At 40.8% G+C, this 26,112-nt stretch overlaps 1 protein-coding gene across 1 annotated transcript in view; it reads left to right on the top strand.

Moving 5' to 3' along the window:
- The first annotated feature begins 2,070 nt into the window (after window positions 1–2,070).
- CDK6 (cyclin dependent kinase 6) overlaps window positions 2,071–26,112 on the top strand; it is a 229,979-nt gene continuing 205,937 nt past the window's right edge. Inside the window, exon 1 of the mRNA XM_032875145.1 lies at window positions 2,071–2,366. Coding sequence (XP_032731036.1) covers window positions 2,134–2,366 — 233 coding nt within the window. The 5' untranslated portion in view covers window positions 2,071–2,133. The remainder of the gene's footprint in view (window positions 2,367–26,112) is intronic.

The raw sequence follows: 26,112 nt of genomic DNA on the forward strand, positions 1-26,112 counted from the left end.
GGGGGAGAGCCAGGGCGGGCGGTGCGGGGCCGGGCCGGGGCAGCGGGCGCAGCTCCCTGCGGGGGTGGGACGTCCGCGACGCTGCTTTAGCTGCTGAGCCTCCGGTTGGACTGGGGCGGGAGGGGGATGCGGGAGGGGCGGGCTGCGCAGGCGGCGGCGGCTCCTCGGCTACCTGTGTGGCCCTAGGCCTGGCTCAGTCCCTCGTGCAGGCTGGGGGGGGGGGGCTCGGTCCTTGGCTCCCCCAGGATTTGCCTTCACCTTTTAAGGAGAGCTTTGAACGGAGTGTGTGTGAGGGTCTCTGCGCTCGCTGCGGTCCCTTCTGCCAGCACACCGTGGGGATCGCGCCATTTGTTTCTTTAATTCCTGGCAGCAGGCGAGCGGGCCAGCGGTTGCCGGGCAGGTAATTCCGAGGTGTCCCGGGGATTCCAGGCACGCGGCTGGCGTGGTGAATGTCCGGCCGAGGCCGCGGCGGCCATGGGTTGGAGGCTCCCTAGGTCCTGGATTTCAACTGTATGGTGAGGGGAAGCGTGCCCCTACCCTACCTCCCCACCCCCGCACTTCGTTGTGCCGCGGGCTCCGGTTGGGGGTGGGAGGGGTTGGCGCGTTTGGCTTTTGATGAGACCAGGCCTTAAGCCGAAAGAGGAATGGAGCCGCCACCTCTGCTATTTAAGATCCAGAAGATCTGGAGAAGATCCAGGGAGTGGGAAAAGGTTCGCGAGTCCTGGCCCCGAGGGCGCAGTCCCCTCTTTCTCACCCCCGAGGCTTGGCATTTACTCCTCCCATTCCCAGACTTTTTAAGACGAGGGTGAGTTTTGATGAGGTTGAAATTAGTTGAGAATTTCAGGGCGAGACGGTTATGCTACCTTCCTCCCGAAGTTATTCTTTAAGGAGATGACAAGGTAGAGTGCGACGAATACCCTTTCTCCCACCCTTATGGTCCCGCTCCCCCTCTACCCCCGCTCCAGGGCCCCACCGTTCCTCCTCTCCCGAGTAGCGGGAGCCCCAGCCCTCCCGACCTCATGGGTTTCCACCAGGGAGGTCCTCCGAGTCGGAGGAAGAATTACGTTTCCAATCCAGACTTCTTTACCCCAAAAAGACCATTTGTGTGTGCAAGTCGTTTTTAATGTCTCCTCGTAGAAAAACTGAAAGTAGAAAGAAAGGAAGCAATTTCCTAGCAGATGTCTGACCACCCCTTCTCGCACACTCCCAGCATCGGGTTACAGGGTCCGGGGAGCCCCCACCCACATTCTGCAGCCCCACACGGGTGGACCCACAGCCCCTCCACGGCAGCTTGTGCACAGTCCCTGAAAGCCCCAGGGCACCCCGGGAGCCCCTCTCCCTGCACGTCCAGGCCCGGGGAGGAGGGGTGGGTAGCAGTGCAACACAATGATGTAGGGATAAATATTAAGCCGTGACATTGACGTGCCCGGCACCTCCCCTCCCCCGCGCTCCCGGCACACTCTGGGCTGCTCGGCACGCCCCCTCCCGTTCCACTGCGTCCCGCGCCGAGCGCTCATCCCCGAGGGGCCCCTGCAACCTCTCCGTGCTAAGACGGCTCCAGCTCTGCAGGGAAAGAAAAGTAACTTCGCTTTTCTCGGAGGAACCAGGAAGGATTAAGCAGCCTGGGAGAGGGCAGGAGCACGCCGAGGGTAGCGTTGGGGTCTTTATGAAGTAGGAGGAGGGGAGTCTGCGGGAACCCGGAGGAAGGCGCCTGGGATGTCTGATTGCACTTTTTCTTGTCCTCCTGTCTCTTTTTTTAGGTGGAAGGATTGTGGAGTGAGACGCGCTGGGGCAGAGACTATGTAATCGCTTTGGTGTCTGTGCAGAGGACTGCGCTTCAGGGAGGGCAGAGGAGGGATCGGCTCGCTCCTTGGCGACTCGGCAGGCGGAGTTTCGCTGCGGCACCGGCGTTGCGCCCGCCCGCGGGGAGGTCGCTCCATCCAACCCCAGCGGCCGCGAGAACCCGAGCGCCTGAACGCGGTAGCCAGCGGGGGCGAGGGAGAGCGAGACCGAGCTCCGGGGCGTGAGGGAGCGGGCCGGGGAGTCCGGGAAGAGGCGAGCGGCGGTCGCGAGCGAGCCAAGCGCGCCCCCCGCCCGTGCCAGCGGTGCCGCGCCGGGCGGCGTCTGGGCGGCATGGAGAAGGACGGCCTGAGCCGCGCGGACCAGCAGTACGAGTGCGTGGCGGAGATCGGGGAGGGCGCCTATGGGAAGGTGTTCAAGGCCCGGGACCTGAAGAACGGAGGCCGTTTCGTGGCGCTGAAGCGCGTGCGGGTGCAGACGGGCGAGGAGGGCATGCCGCTCTCTACCATCCGCGAGGTGGCGGTGCTGAGGCACCTGGAGACCTTCGAGCACCCCAACGTGGTCAGGTGAGCGGGGGAGCTGCGCCCGCGCCGTCGGAGGCCACGCGCGCCAGGGAAGGGCTGGGGTTTCTTGAGGCCGGAGGGCGGCTGGGGAGGCATGGCCCGTTGTCCTTACAGAGTGAGAGTAAGTTTGGTCGACCGAGCCGCAAGCCAGAGCCCGCGACCTTCCCACGCAGGGAGCAGAAAGACGAGTCAGGAAATGGGACCTGCGCAGGCTTCCCCGCGGCGGTGCCAAGTGCTCTGTTTTCTCCCTGCTGTCCCTGAAAAGGGGGTCCAGGAAGTTGGGTGCCTTTTAGGGAATGAGCCAACCTGAGACTTGCCCTGCCAGCCCTCGCATATTTTCCCTGGCCTTTGGGGAATTTTTGAGAGGCTGAGAATAAGAGAAGTGGCAGGGTGCGGTGAAAATCAGTAGGATGAGAACTTTCCTCGTGGTGCTGAGTATAAATAAAGGTTTTTGTTTGTTTTTTTAAATAGCAACTTAAGAATATTATTGCCAGTCACGTCCAGTTTTCCTTATTGAAGTTATATAATGATAAATAAGTGTCAAGCAGGGTCGCCTGAACATTTTCTTCCACGAATATTGCTTGTTTGTGTGTATTACTAAATGTCTCTAGGCTAGCGTGGTCCTCACACTACTCAGAAGTAGTGATGTGTGAATCTAAGATATGAAATCTTTAGATGGTAAACGTTCTGCTTTTGCGTCTTCTGGAGGGGATGTGGAAAGTGGATGGAGAGACAGCATTTCTTAAAGCCTCTCTTGTGTTGTAACCAGTAATTAAACTAAAGTGTGTGTGACTAGGATAATGGTGTTTTCTTAGTGATCCTGGAATTTCCCCATTGTGTGGTTGACATTGTGTGGTGTGTCATGCTTTTCTTTTTTGAACAGATACGCTTAGTTTTAAGCAGAAAAGGAATGCATAGAAAAGTCTACAAATTCGGGTGTGATTTTTACCTATCTCAGCTCTTAAGAGAGTGTTTGAAAAAGGAAGTCTTGGGGTGTTCTTCCTGTCCTCTCATCTATCTGGGGATTCTTTTCAACAAATACATGCCTACTGTGTGTGCTGTAGATGAAATTATGTAAATAAGCACAGCTAAATATTGTTGTAAAAAGTCAAACAATTTAAGATTAGTCATCAAAGTCAAGAGACCTGAGACTGACCTTTGAAATACCAAGACCTCCAGGGACTCAGAGAGCCCAAGTGTCTACCAATCTTCTGGGGAGGTTTTGACTTGTCTTCCCTTAACCTATGTGATTTGTGTGATGCTTTGTTACCAATACAGTTAGACTAAGGCTAGAAGGCTGCAAAGAATCAGAAATACATAAATAAGGTAGTAAGTGGCTATGAAAATAGGACCCCCATTGTAAATCTCTGCTTTAGCCAGTAAAAGAGAAGGGGTGAAGGATAATGAGGCCAGGAGAATGAGTGTTTTAAGGAAGATGGGGTTATATGTAACAGCAATAGATTACCTTTTGTGTGTGCTTTCTTTGTTAAAAACCAAGATAAACTGTTCCTGTGAGTCTTTGTGATATTGGAGGGGAAGGGGGAGAGTACATTTTGTCCCCTGTAACTTAGTTATCTTCCTGGAGGGATCACCTAGGTTCTTACCAAAAAGATAAATTCCACCCCTAGAATTTTAGGATCCAAGTTTTTGTTCTCTTGTCTGTTGCCTGTGGAGTGTGTCCAGTTAAGGACCCTTATTTGTAAATAGATAAAATACTGTTCTTCCAACCTAGAGGTGTTATAGAAGCACCCCTGTGTAACACTGTCTCCTACAAAGCACTGCTCCTGTAACAGATGGTTTTTTCCATTGTGTGGGTAGATTTGGGCTAATCCATTCTTATTCTCTTGATTTATCCTCTTGAAATTGATTGGTGTTTAAAGATTTCTAACTGACCCATGACTTGGATTCTGTACTGAGAAATTTCAGGAGACAATAAATTCAAGATGAAATTATCTAAAGGTTTTTAAAAACCTTATTTTGACAGATTAAGTGCTGATGATGATGCTTATTACCTCTTAGGAGTTGTGAGGAAGAGCTGAGATAGTATAGATGAGAGCGCTGTGTAAATTTAAAATGCTTTAAATGTCCATGTATTATTTGTTTTCATACTAATTAGTGGGGCCCTCATCTCGATACAAGTTCCCAGTAAAGCATCTATTCCCCTTACCTTTTCAGTAGAACAAATCATACTCAAACCCAGACACTACAGGCTCTGAAACCAAGAAACTACTTGGATATAATGGTCAGAAAAGACCATCAGTCATGTCATGAAATTCAGTGACTTGATGATATCATCTTCACGAGCTACATATCTCTGTTCCATTTTGTTTCCTTCCTGTTCTCTTCCACCTCTGCATTGGGGCAATCATTGGTCCCCATGACTTACCTAAGTAGACGAGGAACTCAAGATTTTGCAGGTTGCTAATATTTATTCAGGTAGGGTCAGAAATCAAGGACAGGGGACAATACTTCTTTTCTTTCCAGGGGAGAGTTGTCAAAGTTGGACCCCCCCTCCCCATACCTGACTTACTGGTGGTGCCCCACAGGACCAGTAGACAGTGCTATGGCTGGTTCTTTAAAGACTTCTTAAAAGGACAGATGTCTTTGTACGTGCCTTCAAGTCATAAGTAATTGGTCATAATTATAGGCCCTTCCCACAGGTAGTTAAGCCTGTAAGCTTGAAGGAACATAATAAACATACTAGATTTTTCAAAAGTTGAGATTTGATTTTGATGGATTTGCCAGAAAGGCTGACTTGTTACTGCTGCCCTGCCTTTATGCACAGGGGTAATGACTTGAAATTCTTGTTTCCCTGTGCTTGATGTATCCCAGGCCTGGGCTTGATCAGCCAGTCAATGTCTAGGATGTAAATTTACTCTTATTTTATTGTCGGTAATCCCAAATCCTAGAGCCTTTGCCAGAATTCTGTGTGAACCTGTGTTAGAGCTTCTGCACTCCACAAAGGACTCCTCTGTTTTACCTTCTGAACTCAATCTGTATATGGGTAGATAAAATAATAATATGTTCTATCAGCAGTCTCTTGATTCACCAAATATGTAATGATGGCTTGTTGTGTACCAGACACTGCTAGAAGCTGGGGATTCATCAGTGAACAGGTCAGAAAAAGTCTCCATACTTCTAGAACTTACTTCGTAGTTTGTCGTTCTTTTTTCTCTTTTAAAATTCACTTCTCTTTATTTCCAAGCACTTGTTGTGCCATATTTAGCCTCACTAGTTGTGTAGAGCAACTAATACTTAACGATAATTTGGTTACCAGGAATTTAGTGATTGAGTAACTAATATAACCAAAACTCTAATCAGAATCAAATGCTTTTTGAAGCATTAGGGAGAGACATACAGATAGATGTGTACAAGACATTATTGACATGTAACTAAAAGATATGAACATTTGGGCTCCATGTATCTAAGAGGGATTTAGGAAGGACCTACTGGTTACCGGCAGGTTAGGTGCTGGGAATGATACTTGGGTAAATCACGCCTACTTCCCTCAAGTAATTCCCCCCTTGTCCGAAGGCGTAAGATGATCACCAAATCCTGATACGTGGCAATATTGTGTCATTACAAAGATACTGGTGAGCACCAGCATTGTCCCCAGGGATTAAATTTATTAGCGTAATTCAAATCAAGTCCTGGTTCAGAAATTGAAACTAATGGCATTTCAGTGGATAAACTTAGGATATCTGAGTATGTTAAATTATTATTGTTGGCATATTTAATCATGGCTTTAAGAAAAAACGTCAGAAAAATCCATGAACTTCAGTGATCAGTATTCAAGGAGAGTTTTCCAATTTTCTCTTTTTAAAGAGCTCAGTAACATATAGTATAAAAGGAAAATAATAATGTGATTTTCTCTAGGGAAACCAAATCATTAACGGGGTAGAAGAAACATGGCATATTATTTGGTGCAGCATAAATTTTAATTCTCAGGTGGGTTAGTTCATGGGAATCCTGAATCAAAGTATTACTTTGTGGGTGAATAATAATGTCTGTTAAGGGCTTGTTTCAATGAAAGCGGAAAAAACAGGGGTTTAATTTGCTTTTTTTTAAGTCTCAGTGTGTTAGAAGTATGTTTGCCCCTTCATTCTTTAAGAGTCCCTTGAAAAGTTTCCAATTTATCAAGGTTCTTTAAGAAATAAACATTTTCACAATTACGTTCTGCCCATTCCTTGTTCTTGCTGAAGAACTTGGTAATGCTGAATTGTTGGCTTTGCACTTGTATCCTTTTTACATAACTGTTAATACCCTGGAATTATTAGAATTTCTCTGTTAAGGAGGAAAATGGCTTATAGAAGGGAAATTTGTATAAACTTGAATATCTCTTGGTGTATTTCCCCTGTGTTTAAGATACGAACAAGTGAATATCTGAAAACAGACTCACTGTTAAAAGTAAATTATCTGTTGTTTTTTTAAAATGCCTCACTATCAATGATTCCTTAGGAATGTTCTTTCAGATTGAAACCTCTAATACTTAAATTGTGTCATTGTAAACTCATGGGCATTATTAGAGTTGGAAGGACTTTGGAAATCTTTCAGCCCTTTTATGTTTTAGGTAAAGAAATAAGGTCAGAGGTCAAGCAGCTTGTCCATCGTGCAGTTTTTAAATTGGTGACTTGTTCTAAGATCTGAGTGCCAATTTTTTTAAAAAAATTCTTTTTGTTTGTTTGATGGAAGAAGTTAAAAGAGTGAATACATTTCTAGTTTGGAAAAAATAAGCTATATGTAGACAAAGGTGCCGGTTTGCCAGGAATAAATGACATATCAATTCAGGAAATTCCTGAATTCTGCAGTATGCCCTGCTGAAGTCTATCTGTAAAAAGTATGATGATTATCCATTAAATTCTGCCTTTAAAGAATTTAGTAATAACTATGATCGTATAAACAGCTGTAGTTAAAAAATAACACAGGTTAATAATACACTTGAGTAATAATAGTGAATTAATTTTAGACAAAACAGGAAAAATCAAAATGCTTGTCTGATGAATGAACTGTTACATTATGTGGGCTCTGGTATCTACCGTCCATATAATGAAACAAACATCACAATACTTGAAAATTAGGCAGCATAACAACCTCTTCATACAGAAGCAAATACAGCGCTAATGCTTCCTGAAGAACTATCCTCACGGCTGCTCTATTTGAAGGGAGGTTCAGATGAGCTTGTCTTCCTCGGAAGGATATTGTGAGCTTCTTGGTGTAATAGAACATGGCAGACACGAAATCTGGATGCAGGAGGTTTGGTGACAGGACAGGGTGGTCTGCTTAGTGTTGGGCTTTGTCCAAGGGCCACGAGGCACCATTGAAAGTGGCTGCTGTAGGTGATTGGTAACAAGCATGCCTGCATAAAGGTCACCTTCATGAATTCATCATGTTTGTGTGATGAATTGTGGATTCTAAGCCTGCTGGGGCAGGTAAGGCAGCAATCAGTTTTGTAAGAGACACTGAGCGGTTGATTTGAATATCACCAGCTTGCTGCCCCACTTGATTTCGTTTCACCATCTGCACAGGCAGCTCTCCACCGAGAGCTGAAGTCAAAACCTTAAGGCCTGTGGCAGGATCCATGTGAGTGTGCAGCAGTGGCCTGGAGGTCCATGTGGGGTAGGGTAATTACTAAACATTTAGTAATTTACCTACACTTGACCAGCTGTTGGCTTTGTCATTTAAGTAGCCCTTTTAATTTTTTAGTTCTTATTATCTGGCCTTCCTAAAGGACTTTAATGCAGTAGAATTAGAATCACAGTGTATGGATTTCTGGATTGGAAGGGATCTCCAATAGAGCCTAGTCTAACTCCCTTTGGTCTTTGTAGGAATTGTTTTGAAAATATGTAAAACAATTGTCTTATTTTTCAACTCTTTTATTCCACCATTACATGCATTGTTGATAGAAAGTGACGATGGCCAAGGTTCAGATGCAGGTTTAGAGCCAATGTTAGCAGGACAGGATGTTAGTGGTCATTAAGTATCAGAAAACACACTCTTGGGACATAAAAATTATTTTCAGTTTAAGGATTGTATGTTTCTGACTTGAGTACAGGATTATATCTCTTATAAGTAACAACAGCGTCTATAACTGTTAGTTCCCAGTGTATATTTTCTGAATGAATGAGGTTGAATAAATTAAATTATGAACCCCTGAGATGAAAACTTTTCATCCTTTTAGAGCTGCATACGGTGTTAGCAAGTACCTCCAGCTAAACATGGGGAAATTACTGGAAATTAACTGCAATGCATCTGCACACCAAGACTATTTAGTAAGAACTTTCAAATACTTACATCCATTTTTAAATAAGACAAATACCCATTTTTTGGTCTTCACTGCTAGCGTTGGCTTTGGAAGGTCTTCCTCTGTGTTCGCTCCGGGTAGCTTACAGGCACACAGACAACTTCTTTTATCCTGACTTTGCTCCTTGCAAGTCCACCTCTGGGACTTCAGTTGGGGCTGATTTCAGAATGTGTGCTCTGTGCCTTCCCCTGTACTGCTGTTTCTACCTGTTGAAATGCTACCCATGCTTCAGAGCCAAGCCCTAATGCCACCTTCTTTGTGTGTGGTCTGCTCCTGAATACCTACATTTGGATAAAATTTCTGTTTCTTTTGAACCCTGATGTCTTTGGACCTCCTTTGTGACATTCCGTATATGTCTGCCCCTTTATATTATTATGTCGGTTATGTAAGATATACTGTTAATCTTCTCCCAACCACCCTCTACCTTTCCACACCCTAGTTGTGTAAGCTCCTTAAGACAGAGTATCTTGTGGTCATGTCCACTTGCATCGTATATCCAGTGGAAATAAAATGAATAAATGAACAAATGAACAGAATAATGGAAAAGAGGTTCAGTTATTAAGGAGGGGACCAAATGGATTATTTCTGTCACATGAAGGTTATTACTAAGGAGTGTCAAAAAGGGAAGAGGGATCTGTTTGTAGGATTATACTTACTTGGTTTCATGGGAATAATAAAAAAATGCTGAAAAAAAGAGAACATTTCATTTTTATTTTACTCCAACCTGTATAGCTTAGATTGAAGTGAGTTTCAAAATTTAAGTAATTCCCATCATTAACTGTACAGTCTTGGACTTGATTTATATACTATAGTGAAGACATGAACATTAGGAAATGTGCACACATTCAGTAAAAGTTGAAAATGTTTGGAACATCTTTAAATATAAGAGTAGAAGGTATTCTGAATACATTTTAATCAATTGCTTGAATTTTTTTTTTTTTCCCCACTAATCTTAATGTTGTTGGCTTTCTTTACTGGAAAAACTGAGGAGGAGCAAAATTAAGCAAGACCTTCCTGATAGTTTCTAAAAGAATATCAAGACTCGGAATTCTGTTAAAACAGTCTTCTACTCCATTTCAGAATTTGTGTACAGAGAATTTGGATTCCACCTTGACAAACTGGTAGGTTTAGTTAAGTAGTCTTCCAGCCAAACTAATTCCAGTTCCTCAAGACACGTGTGGGTGTGGTGTGTGTGTGTGTGTGTGTGTGTGTGTGTACGCGCACGCGCGCACATGTGCGCACGCGCTTATCCAGAACAGTTGAATGCAAGATCCCTGAAAGAAGGAGTGGTATTTTCTTGTTGCATTCATTGTATCCCAAGCATTTAGTGTGGTGACTGGCATCTTGTATCCCAGAATAAATATTTGTCAATGAATGAATGAATGATTATGTACTGTCTAGGAATTCAGATTTTATTTTTTTAGTCAGAATTGGATAATAATGTCTGAAAGCATATGTGAGATCCATAGCATTAAACAAGTATTTATTGGTGATCTGTTACTCAACATTTTGTTCACCATGATCGACCTACATCTTAAAATATTTACCCAAAAAGTGGTATTAGATCGGGAAGCTGTTTGAAAATGGAGTCTAGCTGAAACAAGTCGACCGTTGTTGAAGCTGTAGAAGTTCATTGTACTCTTCTCTCTTCATTTGTATGTAGTTGAAATTTTTCATCATAGGCTCCAAAAATGTTCCTAGTCAGTGAATAGTGGTCAGAATACTTTGCTTCTCTTTTTGACTTCCTCCACCTGTTAGCTGAGTGACCTGGAGTAAATTCCTCATGTCTCTTCATTATGGATTTCCCACCATAAAATTTGGAGTTGCTACTCTTTTGAGCTTAGAGAGTTCCTGATCAAATGAAGTTGTGTATGTGAAGATCAGATGTTACACAGATAGAAGGTGTTACTAACAAAATGAATTCCTGCCCTCAAGAAGTTTGTCATTTTGTGGAGGACACCAACATATACACAGATCTCTGTATGACAGGTGGGGAGTATGTACTTTCATTTTTTTCAGCCTACAGGTTGAAAGTATGATGAGAGCTAGTCATTTCTGAAAAGATGTACATTGGATTTATAGTAATTTTAGTAAAATACAGTCTTTAATCTGGGTATTGGTAATTGGTATCAAGTTTACCAGTGCTGTATCCTTTCCATTAATGGATTATTGTAGGAGGATCTGAGGACAAAGTGCTCCTGGGAATATGCTGTCAGCCTGGTGGCAGTTTGATGATTTCTTCTGTATTTCACTGTTCAGATTAACAAGAAGTGGAATTCTTTGTTTTCTTTCTCTCACACTCTTTTTTTTTTTAAAGGTTTTATTTATGTATTTGAGAGAGAGACAATGAGAGAGGGAGAGCATGAGAGGGGAGAGGGTAAGAGAGAGAACGAGACTCCCCACTGAGCAGGGAGCCCAATGCAGAACTTGATCCTAGGACTACAGGACCATGACCTGAGCTGAAGGCAGTTGCTTAAACAATTGAGCCACCCAGGTGTCCTCTCTCACTATTTTCTAAAGATTTTATTTTTAAGTAATCTGTATACCCAACATGGGGTTTGAACTCACAACCCCAATGTCAAGAGTTGCGTACTCTTCCAACTGACTCAGCCAGGTTCCCCATTTCTCTCTTTAAATTTCAAATCTCAAACAAAATTATTCCTTTTTATGTCACACATTGGCATTTTTTTAAAAGATATATTTATTTGAGGGGAAGGGGCGGCGGGGAGAGAGAATCCCAAGAAGACTTCCTGCTGAGTGCAGATCTGTAACGGGGCTCCATTTCACAACCCTGAGATCATGATCCGAAGCCAAGAGTGAGTCGCTTAACTGACTGAGCCACTCATGCACCCGTTAAACTTTTTCTTTTAAAGATTTATTTATTTGTTTCAGAGGGGGAGAGAGAGCAGGGATAGGAAGAGGGACAGAGGAAATGAAGGGAGAATCTCAAGTAGACTCCCCACTGAGCGTGGAGCCCAACTGGAGGCTCGATCTCGCAACCCTGAGATCACGATCTGAGCAGAAATCAAGAGTCAAACACTCAACTGACTGAGCCACTCAAGCACCCCCATTTTAAAAACTTTTTAGTGGAAAGCAAGAAATTATCTGAGTGGTTTCAAGTTTTTAAATAATGTCGTCTACATTCCAACTACGTAGAATTGTTTAAAGGTAGTTATTAAGTAGCCTTGGGTAAAAATGGGGTGTTTTCTTATTGATCCCTGAGAAACCAAGAGATAGATTGAAAGATTGGGCTAGAGGGGGCTCCCAGTGCTAATCATGAATTAAATGTATTTAAATTACGGAAGTCCACTTACAGAACTAGGAAAGAAAGCATCCTTTCTTTGAAATAACACACCTGTTACACATTAAGACACAAATGAAAAGCCTGCTAGTCATTACAAATTATTTTAAACCCATGGGATTTAATCAGTGGTAATTTAGCCAACTACTAGTGTATTAGACTAGAGATTGGGGTTGTTGATGCTATTTGGGTTTTCAGCTAAACCAGTTAGTATTGCAAAGAGAAAAATTCTGTTTCAGAGGCATTACTCTTTATCCTTTAAATGTCAGCTAACTCAGAATGATGGGATTCATCTCAAGGAGAACCATATAAGAGCATGGTTGAGGCGTGCCTGGGTGGCTCAGTTGGTTAAATGTCTGCCTTCAGCTCAGGTCATGATCCCAGGGTCCTGGGATTAGGAGGACCCTGCTCAATGAGGAACCTGCTTCTCCCTCTCCCTCTGCCCTTCCCCTCCCCACTTGTCTTCTCACACACTGCATGCTCTCTCGCTCTCAAATAAATAAATAGAAAAAACAAAAACCAAAACTTTCTCTTTCTCTCAAATAAATAAATAGAAAAATCTGGGGGGCGGGGGAAGCATGCTTGACACAGTGGTACCAATTCTGAATCCAAGAAAAACAGGACTTTTGAAATTAGTTAAGAGTAGCATCATTGTTTATGAAAAGGGTACTTTTCCTTAGTTGGTAAAATAAAATTGAGAGGTGAATCCATCATTAGGCACATAAAGAACAGTCTGGAGCTGTATCTTGTGATTAGAAAGGACCTCATGCTTTCAAGGTGTGGCAGAAGATGAGGTAAGATGGGGTTGAGATAGAAGTGAGAGAGTGAGGGGAAGATGTAATATGGTCATAGAACCTGGGATAGCTTAGGTAAATCCGGTCTTTTAGACTTCAGAATCTAAAACCTAGTGATCTGAAAGTAGAGAGTTCTGCCATATTTAGGAAGGCCTCCAGCAGTATTTGCTCAAATCTTTCATTCTATAATAATAAAATGGAATTTTATATTCTGATGACTTTTCCTTGGGAACTTTATTTCCACCATCTTCACATTGTCCTTTGTGCTTAGCACTCAAATATTTGTGAATGTGATGTGTGACGTAACATACAACACATGCTTCCCATTAGAACATAAGCTTCATATGGGCAGAAATATTTGTTTTGTTCACTGCTTTATTCCCAATATCTAGAACAGTGCTTGGCACATTGTTCAGTAAATATCTGCTGAAGAACCAACTGAATGAATAGTTAAGCTATGACTAAAGATTACTCTTTTTCCAGTAATTTTACTGATAGCAAAAGTGTAAGTTAATACGAAAACTTAGCAGATACGTCATTTTTCTATTCATTCATTAGTATTGCACTTAAAACTCTTCAGCATTAGATGGTCTCTAATAATTATAGTAGTAAATTGGATTTTGACTTAGGAAGTGGGAGTTACTTAAATAATTTAATGGTTAGCAAGTAGATTGGATACTAAGATAATATTCCTTTTAAACTAGTTCTTCCATTAATGTTTTCATTAGTTATGAGTTATAGTTTTATGTGAAATTCTGAGTTACAATTTTATATAAAAATATAATTTTAAGTAAAAATTTTAAGTGATACCTCAAATGGTTATATCATTTGTAGCAGAATTTATTTAGATGTTTTTGTGGAAGTTTTAAGACATGGTTTCAGATTCTGTGAGTTATGAAGTTTTATAAAAAGGGTTGCTACATGCTCTTCTGAAGAATTTGACATAGCTGGCAAGCCTTTGTATAAGTGGCTCTAGCTGTCCTTGCAAGTAGTGAAGCCCAAGTGACCAGTCCCAACTTGAATGTCACCCAGCCCTCCTATTTGGTATTACCATTACAAGCACCTTCCTTCTCTGCTTAAATCAGTTGATCGTGATCGTGTAAGGAATCTGACGTTACTTGGTCATGACCACCTATAAAGAGTAACAGTGATAATGACAAGAAGTAAAGGGAGAAGGAGAAGGCAGTGGAGGGGCTAAGGAAGGAAGGGAAAAAGGAAAGAAGGAAGGAAAAGGAGGAGGAGTAGAATAGAATATCCGGTATGTTGCTGGGAGTTGTTACTAAAGTAGAATTCTAGGGGACTTGTTAGCAGTTTTTGTTTAAAGTAATTAAAATTTTCTGTTAATTGTTCTGGTTCTTATTGCTGTGTAGTAAATTGGCCCAAAATTCAGGGGCTTAAAGCAGCCATTTTCTTAGGCTCAAAGATTCAGTGGGTGGGGAATTTTGACAGGGTAAGTGAGAATGTTACATCTCTTGCTTCGTGATGTCTAAATGCTTGAAGTGGGGCTAAAGAAGCAGCTAGGGGGTTTAGTCAGCTGGAGATGTCTTTACCCTCAAATCTGTTGTTTCCTATGAGCTGGGTGATGTAGAACAGGACCAGAGCCAGGACTGTAGTTCCACCTTACCTCTCCTTGTGGTCTGGGCTCCCTCTCAGCATCAAGGCTTCAGAGTAGTTGGACTTAGGGATGGCTCATGGCTCTGAAAGCCAGTCAGTGTCCCTGGGAACAGGCAGTGTTATTTCTGCCACATTCTGTTGGTGACAAGTGAGTTCAAAGCCTTACAGATACAAAGGAATGGGGCATATATTGTCGTTTATTGGAAAGATTGTTAAAGAATTTGTGTCTTCCTCTTTCTCTTTTTTTTTCTGTCATCATGACGTTAGTACTTGGTGATTAGTACAGAAGGATTATGATTTAAAAAAAAGAGAAAAAAGACAAGGCTCCTACCCCAATTATCTGTATTTCCCGTACTCAAATACAGCTTCTTTTAACTCTGTTTTTGGTGCTTCTGGTAGTTGGATCTGTTAATCTAGATAAAATACTATCCTCCATTTCTTGATATTTAAACTCCCATTTCTTGATATTTAAACTGTTGACTTCCTGCTCTGAAAAATAAGGATTTAGCTCATTAATACTACTCCCTGTTCATTTTCTTCACCTTTTGTTAGGGCTGTTTTTATTTCATATAATAACTTAAGATAATTTATCCTTAAACGTCAGTTTTTTGTTCATTTTTGGCAGTATCTCTTGATTCTCCATTTAATAAGAGAAGGATATTTTATCCTCCTATCCTTTGTATTCGTTTTAACATTACAACTTTTATCATCTACTTTGTTGAAGTTAAAGATTTGCATTCTGTTCTGCAACCACAACTGCGGGTCCAGTGTTTTAATTCCATGAGGTCAGAGGAGTCTTTCTTAAAACATGGATATCTGGATTCTCATTTCTTATTCTGCATCACTTTTTAAAAATTGTACCCTATTTTAGTAGACTTCTTGTTTAGACCAGGGCATTTTTATACTGTTTTGTTTTTCCCAGAGTTTACAATTGCCTTTCTATTTTTTCATGCACTGTTCGCCTTTATCACAGCCTAAACTTTTTTTTCAAACACTTTATCATACCACCCATTTCTGTTGAATTGCCCATTTCCTGAAGTTTCTCTGAAGTTTTGGTTTATTCTGGACTGGTTATTTACTGGGCCTGATGAACAGTTCTCTTCCTGAGACTTTTTCACTGCCCTTTGGGTTAGAGCCACTTGTTCCTGCATCCTGGCCTTTCCTCTTTCGTGGTTCACACCCTTGTTTTGCAAGTATATGTTTGCAAGTAACTTCCTAAGAAATTGTGTATGGAAGATAAGCTTTCTGAATCCTCACCAATTTGAAAACATTTTTATTGTTCCTCATATTTGATTATAGTTGGACTGTTTTTAGAAGTCTAGGATGAAAAATTTTACTGCTGAACTTGAAAGCCATTGTTCTCTCTCTGATCAAGGTTGCCAATGAGAAATCATCTGCCAGTATGATTTTCTAATTAGTTTTTAGTAACTTTTCTCTCTGGGAACTACTAGATGTGTTCTCCAGAAATATGTTTCTATGTGTGGTGCTTTCTTAAATTAAATTTGCTGGGGGTGGGGTGCCTGGGTGGCTCAGTGGGTTAAGCCTCTGACTTTGGCTCAGGTCATGGTCTCAGGATCCTGGGATCAAGCCCTGGATTGGGCTCTCTGCTCAGCAGGGAACCTGCTTCCCCCTCTCTCTGTGCCTGCCTCTCTGCCTACTTGTGATCTCTCTCTCTCTCTGTGTCAAATAAATAAAATCGTAAAAAAAAAAAAATTTGCTGGGGGGTGCCTGGGTGGCACAGTTGGTTGACCATTCAGCTCCTGGTTTTGGCTCTGGTCGGGGCCTCAGGATCATTGGATCAAAGCCTGCATTGGGGTCCACACTTAGTGAGGAGTCTCCTTGGGATTCTCTCTCCCTTTCTCGCTGCCCCTTCCACTTGTGCTCTCTGAGATGAATAAATAAATCTTTAAAAATAAAAAAATTAGGGGCACCTGGGTGGCTCAGTGGGTTAAGCCGCTGCCTTCGGCTCAGGTCATGATCTCAGAGTCCTGGGATCGAGCCCCCACATCGGGCTCTCTGCTCAGCAGGGAGCCTGCTTCCTCCTCTCTCTCTGCCTGCCTCTCTGCCTGCTTGTGATCTCTCTCTGTCAAATAAATAAATAAAATCTTTAAAAAAAAAAATTAGGGGCGCCTAGGTGGCTCAGTGGGTTAAAGCCTCTGCCTTCATCTCGGGTCATGATCCCAGGGTCCTGAGATCGCCCCTGCTTTAGGCTCTCTGCTTGGCGGGGAACCTGCTCCCCCCTCTCTCTCTGCCTGCTTGTGATGTCTGTCAAGTAAATAAATAAAATCTTTAAAAAATAAAAAAATTAATTGATGAATTTAACTTGCTGGGCATTCTGTGAGATCTATATGCAGATTTGTTTCATTTTACTTTTAAAAATTACTTCTGTATTTATTCTATTCTTTCTTTCTGAGGTTCTCCTGCTAGTCAGATACTTGATATTTCAGTTGGAACCTTGAAAGTCTCTTAAAGTTCAGTTTTACAGATTGGATCTCTGTGTGTGTCTTGCCTTCTTTTTCCTCTATTTTCTAACTATTCTGTTTGCTTTGGTTTTGTTTTGCTCTGTATTCTAAAGAAATCTTCTCTATTATTTTCCCAACTGTCTATTGAATTTACTCTTGGCAATTATATTTTAACCTCAGAGTATCTTTTTTTGTTTTGTTTTGTTCTCGGCTTGGTTTTTTGTTTTTTTTTTTTAAGTATTTCATTCTGGTTTCATGGGTGTAATATGTCCTTGAATAGCTCTAAATGTTTAAAAACTCCACATTATCTTTGTTTTAGTAAATGTTTAGTTTTTGACTTTGTTTTCCTATTGCTGGATTGTTTCAGTGCCTGGTGATGTTTGGATATCTTTTGGTTTTTAAAAAACCAAGTTTATTGAAATGGAGTTTATATGCAGTAAAAGACATCCATTTTAAGAGTATATTTTTATGAGTCCTGAAAAATTTATATGCCTACATAACCACCATCAAAATCAAGATCTAAAACAATTCCATTACCCTGAAAGTTCCCGCAGACCCCTTTGCAGTCTCCTCTGTTTACCTGGACCCCTGGCAACCAACCACTAAACTTCTTTCTGTCATTACAGATTATATTTGTCCTTTCTAGGGTTCTGTATACGTGGTATTAAACAGCATTGTGTTCCTTTGTATCTGGCTTTCATCACTAATTCCGAAATTCTTTCATGTTTATTGTGTCAGTAGTTCATTCTTTCCCAGTATGTGGCTTTGCCACAATTTGTATATCCTTCCGCATGTTGATAGTTATTTGTGTTGCTTCCAGTTTGGGGCTATTATGAATAATGCTTCTGTAAACATTCATATACAGGTATTTATGTTGATATGACATATGCATTCATTTCATTTGCATGACTACCTAGATGTGGTCTTCTGGCTTGTATGGCAAGTGTGTTTAATTTTTAAAGAAATTGCCAAACTTTTCCAGACTGGTTGTACCAGTCTGTATTTCCACCAGTAATGTGTGAAGATTTCATTTGATTTGCATTCTGTTCAACACTTGATGTTGTCAGTCTTTTTAATTTTAACCATTCTGTATTGGGTGTGAACTGATACTACATTGTGGTTTTAATTTGCATTTACCTAATGACTGATGTTGTTGAACATCGTTCCATTTGCTTATTGGCAGGTCTCTTACCTTCCTTTGGGAAATAATCTATTCAAATATTTGACCATTATTTAAAACTGGGTTATCTTACTGTATTGTGAAAGATATTTATATATTCTGGAAAAGTCTTTTGCTAGATATATGTATTGCAGATACATTTTTCAGGCGTATAGCTTGCCTTTTTCTTTTTTTTAATGATGTCTCTCAAACAGATGATTTTAATTTTTTCAGAAGTCTGACTTACCATTTTTTTCTCTGATGGTTTGTCCTTCTTTTATATGCCATCTAAGAAATCTTTGCATACCCCAAAAGCACATACATATATTTTTTTCTTATGTTTACTTCTAGAATTTTGGTTTTTTGCTTTTATGTTAAGTCTGTGATACATTCAAGTTAAATCTTTGCGTGTGGCTTGAGGTAAGAGTTCATTTTTCTCCTTGTGTAGAACCCAGCTGTCCTAGGACCATTTGTTGAAAAGTCTGTGCTTTCTTCAATTTGGATTACATTGGCAAGTTTGTAAAAAATCAGTTGACCATATACATTTGGGTCTATTTCTGGACTCCATTCTGTTCCATTGATTTGTGTATCTGTCTTTTTGCCACTGCCATAACGTTTTATTTACTGTAGTTTCACAGTAGGTCTTGAAATTAGGTAGTGTAAGTTTTCCAACTTTGTTCTTGTTTTTTAAAATTTTTTTTTGCAATTTTGCCTTTTGAAATTTTGCTAAGAATTTTTACATCTGTGTTTATGAAGGATATTCTGTAATTTTCTTTTTTCATAATGTCTTAGATTTTGGTTTTGTGGTAATACTGGCCTTATAAGATGGGTTGGTAAGTGTTTACAGCTCCTCTGACAGATTTTTTGTAGCATTAATATTAATTCCTTCTTATACCTTTAATAGAATTTACCGGGAAGTTATCTGGGCCTAGTATTTCATTACGGGAAGGTTTTAACTACAATTTCTATTTCCTTAATGGACATCAGGCCATGTAGGTAGAATTACTTTTTGTAATTTGTATTTTTCAAGGTATGTGAAAGTGTTTCATGGGTTTTTTAGTTTATTGGTATAAATTCTTTATCCTCTTTTATCTTTAATGTCTGTAGAATCTTTTCATTCTTGATATTGGTAATTTGTATGTCCCTCCCCCCCCTTTTTTTCTTAACCATACAGGTAGAGTTTTGGCAGTTTTATTGATGATAAATCAGTTTTTGGTTTCATTAATTTCCTTTATCATTTGTCTTTTGTCCAGTTTATATTTACTTTTATTTTTATTTCCTTTTCCTATTTACTTTGGGTTTAATTTACTCTTTTACTTCCTAAAATAGAAACAGCTCATTCATTTAGAATTTTCTTCTTTTCTAATGTAACCATTTATGTTGCTTTATTTTCCTCCCATAAATTTTGGTATATTTTGGTTCCATTTTCATTCAGTTCAAAATACTTCAACTTTATTTTGGTGATTTTTCTTTGACCCATGGGTTACTTAGATTTGTGTTCTTTAATTTCCAAACACGTACAGGATTTTTCAAATTCCTTTCTGTCTAAAATTCTGTTGTGATCAGAGAACAACTCTGTATGATTTTAATCCTTTTTCAATTTATTAAGACTTCTTTTGGTCTGTGTAGTTGATCTTGGTACATTTTACATTTGATTCTTTTTAAGCATCTTTCTTTTCCTCCCTCATTGTGTTCACATTTTCCTTTAGGTCTTCGAGCATATTTATAATATTTATAAGGGTTGCTTTGATTCCTTTTGTATTCCGTAATCTCAGTCTTTTCTGCGTCTATTTCTGTTGATTGAATTTTCTCCTGGTTATGGGCTACATTTTCCTGTATGTCTGCATGTTTAATACTTTTTATTGGATGCCAAACATGAATGTTACATTGCTGACTGCTGGATTTTGTTCTCTTCTTTTAAAGGGTGTTGGACTTTGTTCTGGTGGACAGTAAAGTTACTTGGGGTTCAGTTTGATCCTTCAACCCTTATTTGTAGTTTTTGTTTTTGTTCCTTTTATGGGGAGGGCATCTAGTGTAGGCTTTACTTTAGGGCTAGTGTAGGCTGACTACCAAGGCATTAGCCTTATGTATTCTTTTCTTCTCCGGCTGATGGGAACAAACTGAAGATTTCTTGCCCTTTGTGAGCTCTAGGAATTATTCAGTTTACAACTTCCTAGTCATCGTTCTTGCCTCAGAAGCAGTTTTTGCCTGGTCTTGTGCTGTTTGTGCAGGTTGATATACAGCAAAGGACTCAGTAGACAACCCTCGCCCTGCCATGTAGATTTCTGAAGCTCTTTTTCTGGGTGGCTTTTTGTTCAGTACTCTGTCTTATAAATTTAGTCACCTTAACCTCCTTGTCGTCTTAGCTTCTTGACATCTTCCTACTCAACTCATTGATACTATAGTCTCACTTTGGTTCCTCCTCCATGTGCCTGTGGTCTGGAAATGGCGTCCACACAGAAAGCCGCGAGGGCAGTTGAGGGCTTCCCTCATTGATTTCCCTGCTCTCAGGGATCACTGTTCTATACTACCTAGAGTCTGGTGTCTGAAAACAGTTGTTTTATATATTTTTCTAGTTCTGGTGTTTGTGGCAGGTAAGTCTGAACTCTGTTGCTCTCTTACTGCCTTGTGTATCTGTTAGTGTTTTTTTGTTCTTTTTTATAAAAACTGGGTAGCTGATATGGCTGTTAAATAAGACTTTTCCTCCCTGATAAATCTCATTTCTTTTTCTTTTCCTTTTTAAAAATTCATTTATTTGAGAGAGAATGAGAGAGAGAGAGAGAGCACAAGCAGGGGGAGGAGCAGAGGGAGAAGTAGAAGCAGACTCCCAGCTGAGCAGGGAGCCCGATGGGGCTCTGTCTGATTCCAGGACTCCGAGATCATGACCTGAGCTGAAGGCAGATGCCTAATCCACTGATCCACCCTGGTGCCCCAAGATCTCATTTCTGAGTAGAAAATCTGGGAGGCCCATTTGGAGCAGGGATGGGGTATCTTTAATCATGCTCACTTAGAGTAGGGGTGAGTGAATGGCTTTACTTTTGAGTGACTAGGAAAACTGGCTGTCAGGATGAGGAAGAGCCCCCAAATGCCATAATAAGAACAGTTTTATCCCAGTGTCCTTGGGATGGGGATGACAGTGGGGACGCTGACCAGTGCAGTTACCTGTTACAGACCTTCCTTCAGTTGACTCCCCTGCTTGGGCTGCATCTCTCTCTCCCTTTGTCCATCACATCTGCTGGCTCAGTCATGCTCCTGCTTCCTCCACAGTGCCCTTATAGCTTGTTCTAGGGCACTGGCCTTCCCTTCAGTAGAAATATTTGAGCATTCCCCTGATACTCACTGACTTACAAAAGTTACCTCTGTATACAGATATATATACACACACACACGCATATATAATATATATAAATAATATGTATGTTATATATAATATATAATATGTATATGTTAAAATGCACAAAAATTATTATTTTGAAGTGAAGAAATTAAAAAAATAGCCTGTAATTAAAAGGTATTTTCTTAATATGGTTCCTGAATTACATATTCACCAATCTAGGGACCACTGTCTTATTGGTGACTTTCTCTGTCAGTTTCTTCAATCAACTTGCTTCTGTTTATTTTCAGTCATCCATAAAATCTACTAAACTCTCAATTTTTTGATGGCATCTTTCTTTACGTAATGGGTTTTTCTTTTTCTTTAGCAGTATATTGAGAAAGACTGGAGGCAGGTATTTGCAATGGGTCTGCCATTTTTGTTGTTGTTGCTGTTGTTGCTGTTTTTAGAGAGGGAGGGGAGGGGCAGAGGGAGAGATTGAATCTTAATCAGGCTCCATTGCCCAGCATGGAGCCCTAGGCAGGGCTTCATCCCCTAACTCTGAGATCATGACCTGAGCCAAAATCAAGAGTTGGACACTTAGTGGATTGACCCACCCAGGTGCCCTTGCAGCTGCCATTTTGAAGTGGAAATCCCATCCAATCTATTTCTTGAAATAAAACGTTAAATAACTAAAATGTCATTATTTCTTGCAGTTCATTTTGCTTTCCTGAGTGGGAGCAGCAGGGTGTCGCCAAAGGTAGTGGCCTGAAAATTGCTTATAACCTATAGGAAGTTTTATTTACGTAGCAGTCTTCACATTCGGATAGATCCGTAGTAGTGTGACTCAAGGAATAGCCCATACATTTCACCAGGAGCAAAAAACGTAGAACATGTGCTCTGGAGACATATGGAAATCATGTGAGATGGATTTTTCCCCGATTTTTGTGGCATGCCTTAATTTTGCTGACATTCTGGAAAAGAGCTGTGTATGTAGAAAGAACATTGTCACCGTCTTCCAGTTGCCTGTTGCACCTGGTGATCTACAATCATGGTCGTTCTTTGTTTTCATACTATCATTTCTAGGTTTTCATGTAGCATCCCAACAGCTGGTACAAACCCGTAACATGCAGTAAACTAATTTGACATCACAGTGGGAATGTTAGCCAATTGATTTTTCTTCAGAGAAACCAACTGAAAAAAATAAGCCCACTATGAATTAATTCTTTGCAGGAATTTCCCATGTCTGATGACTTAAAAGAATAAATTCTGCATGTAAATGAATCATTACAAGCTTAATTGAAGCTTGTTGGATACTCAAGATTACTCACTGTGGTGTGTTTCTGATGGAGACAGGAAGTGAAAAAGCAAGGTCTATGAGATTTTTTTTGTGCATGAAGTCTCAGCCAGTCTTTTAATGTTTCTCATTGAGGCTTTGGTCGCTAGGGTAAATGACTCAAGGTATCTATTGCCGCTTAGCTGTTTTTAAGGGGGAATTTCCCCCCATGCTCCTCCCTTCCCCAAAATAGCTAATTATGTACTGAAGTTTCAGGACATTGTTCGCAGTTTGTGAAGTCAGCATATTTCTGGAAGCTCACTGTGAATGTAATTCTTAGCTGTACTGATGCTTTTGTTTCTCCGTCTCTGCGACCAGCACTGTACTGTAAGGACACAATTCTATCGCTATTTTTTCCCTCACATTTGATGTGGTAGTTTGCATACAGCTGCAGAGTAGACAGTTACCTTTGAAAGGAACATTTGGCTGCTCTAATTTGATTAAAGAAAACCACCTCAATCATTTCTAGACTGAGAACGTTTTCATTTTAACTTGGCAGTAGGAGTTGGGAATGTACTCACTGCACTTAGATATGTGGGGGAGCAGTCAGGGAACAAAACCAACGGCTCAAATGGAGACCGCTTTGGTGCAGTTGTTTTTGTTTTTTTGTTTTGTTTTGTTTTGTTTTGTCGGGGTTTTTTGCCTTTTTTTTTTTTTTTAAGCCTAACAGTGTTCTGTATGATTGATTCTCTTTCTCTCTCTCTCCCAAATTTTCTACAACCTTGATTTTCACCTCTGTCCCCTTTTCACGGGCTTTTCCTTAGCATTTCCAATAAACTGACTGTGGCAGAGGTAGGATTCTACCCTAATGTGATTTGAAGGACTTGGAGGTCCTCAAAAAATTCTCCCATTTTTATATAAAAAGAAAACCCTAAGCATAAATGACTGTGAATTGGACATACTTTCTTGGCCATCGTTGAGTGGCTGAAAAAGTTTTTTGACCGTGTGTGCACAGACCAAGGTTGGGGATTGAGTCGAAAGTTGTGCAGAAGAAATCTTACTGTCAGAAGCCTGCAGTCCTAGTGCTAGACGGTTATTAATTATCTCACATGTATATTTTTCTGTGATGGAAGAAAGTCTGATCACCCAGTCAGTATGATGGTTGAAAATACATTCTGCTCATTGTGGGTTGGCATCCACTTTATTCATGTTATTGGAAATGATTGAGCAGGAGCTTAGTAGGGTAAACCGTGTCATGAACTACAGTTCAGCAGTGTAATATATGGTGTTCTTGGGAAGGTCCTATGGGGGCATCCTAAAAAGTTTGACTGTGAAATTTTAAATAAAAAGCATGAGGGTGCACCTGGAGTCTTGGAACTACAACCATGTTATTATTAATTGAGCCTTGGATATTATTGATAACCCAAGAGTCAAGGTCAGATGTGTGCTCACATTCACGTTCTCCCACCTGACTGTGTGACTTGGCGACATTGTACTTCTCACCTGTCTGAGCTTTAGTTTCTTCATTTGTAAAATTAGGACACATACTAAATGATGTTTCTGAATTTAGGTTCCTGTTACGTGTTTGACACTTGGCAAATACTTAGTTACCTCACTGCCTCTGCCTCTCCTTCTTGGTATCACCATTCTTGGTGTTTGGTATTTGGCTACTTGGAATGTTTGGAGGGAGAGTGGTTTTGTTCATGCAGTATGTAGCCGAACTCAACAGAGTCCTCTTGAAATTCTGGTATAATGTGCAGCTCTCATTCTCTTGGACAGAAATTATTAAGTCCAGCAAGACTCCATCAAGTCCACCCAGCTTTCCTTTGGATAAGCAGCCCTAGGCAGACCTTGTATCAGGTACTAGTTAAGATATGAGCATAGCGGATATGGAAATTAATTGTTCAGCAAATGTTAGCTGTTTGGTAGAGTTCTGTTGTCATCTTGAATTCTTTTCCATCTTGTGTCATCTCTGGGTGCTAAAATCATTTCCACATTTAATCTCAAGATTTAATGAAGTCACCCTGGTCTATTCTTCCTTTTGAGAGTTAGGGCCAAGAGACAATCTTCCTGTTTTGTTTTCACACATAGTCTGGAGAATGTAAATCTTTTTTCAGTCACGTCTGGGTCATCTAAGTGGACAGAGATTGCAGAGGGGCTGCAAAGATAATTGTCCAAAGGCCACTGCAATATCTGGGATTTGGCGATCCAAGATACCGAGTAGATGCAACTTGGTACATGTAGTTGAATCCCTGGCTAGCTCACAATGCTGTTTTGTTCCATAATATAACTGAAAAAAAAATTACCTCAGTGCAATAAAATAGTGCAAAAAGTAATGCTTGCTGTGTTTGTTTTGTTCAGTTACCAAAATTACAATGTTAAACAAGATTTTAAAAGTTAATTACCAGTGATTGAGGAAAAGTTGATTTAATTTGAATATGTTTTTGGAGACCCGTAGAGATTCTGCAGAGAAATGCTGAGTGCTGGGGCGCCTGGGTGGCTCAGTTGTTAAGCGTCTGTCTGCCTTCCGCTCAGGTCGTGATCCCAGGGTCCTGGGATGGAGCCCCTATGTCAGGAGGGGGAGTGCAGGAGGCCTGCTTCTCCCTCTCCCACTCCCACTCCCTGTGCTTGGGTTGCCTCTCTCTCTGTCAAATAAATAAGTAAAATCTTTAAAAAAAAAAAAAATGCTGAGTGCTAATTTTTGATGTCACTTCAAATTTTCTTTTTCTTTAGTAAAGTATTATTGTGGTATTTCTCATACATAATCACCTTTTTAAAAATTCACTTTTATATAGCCCAGTACTACTGAATACTGTCCATGTTCTACTGTTAGTGTTTCCAGATTTACTTCTTGTGTGGACTCTAATCTGGGTGACAACGTAAACATTCAATCCAGCGAAATTATTGTACGCATCTAATGAATTGCTTGGAGCCTAAGACCAAGATTTGGTTTTATTCCGTTTTTTTTTTTTTTTTAATTTATTTATTTATTTTTTTTTAGATTTTTTTATTCATTTTATTTGACAGAGATAGAACACAAGTAGGCAGAGTGGCAGGCAGAGGGAGAGGGAAAAGCAGGCTTCCCGCTGAGCAGGGATTCTGACATGGGGCTTGATCCCAGGACCCCGGGATCATGACCTGAGCCCAAAGCAGATGCTTAACCGCTTAACCAGTTGGGCCACCCAGGTGCCCCTTGTTCCGTTTTTTCAATAATGAAAGTCTCATTCCTTTTTGGCCTGGCGGTTGTCTGCTTAAGTGCTACTAATTGAGTTATCCTCACAGCTGGTAGGGATTGTTACTCCCATTTTATAGATAATGAAACTGACACAGAGAATTGAAGTGGCCTGTTCAAGGTCACCTCGACTCCAGGTGTTATTTCCCACATCTTAGAGTTTTCTCTCTAGTCCTCCAGGTGATCCAGTCCTGCTGGGATCATTTGGATATGACTTAATTTGGGAATTGAATGCAAATAAACTGGATGCTGTCAAGGGAACACTGATTATTTAAGAAGGAAACTGGCTTCCATTAC

The sequence above is a fragment of the Lontra canadensis genome, unplaced genomic scaffold, assembly GCF_010015895.1.
Source record: "Lontra canadensis isolate GAN:19392208 unplaced genomic scaffold, GSC_riverotter_1.0 scaffold2, whole genome shotgun sequence".
NCBI lineage: Eukaryota > Metazoa > Chordata > Mammalia > Carnivora > Mustelidae > Lontra > Lontra canadensis.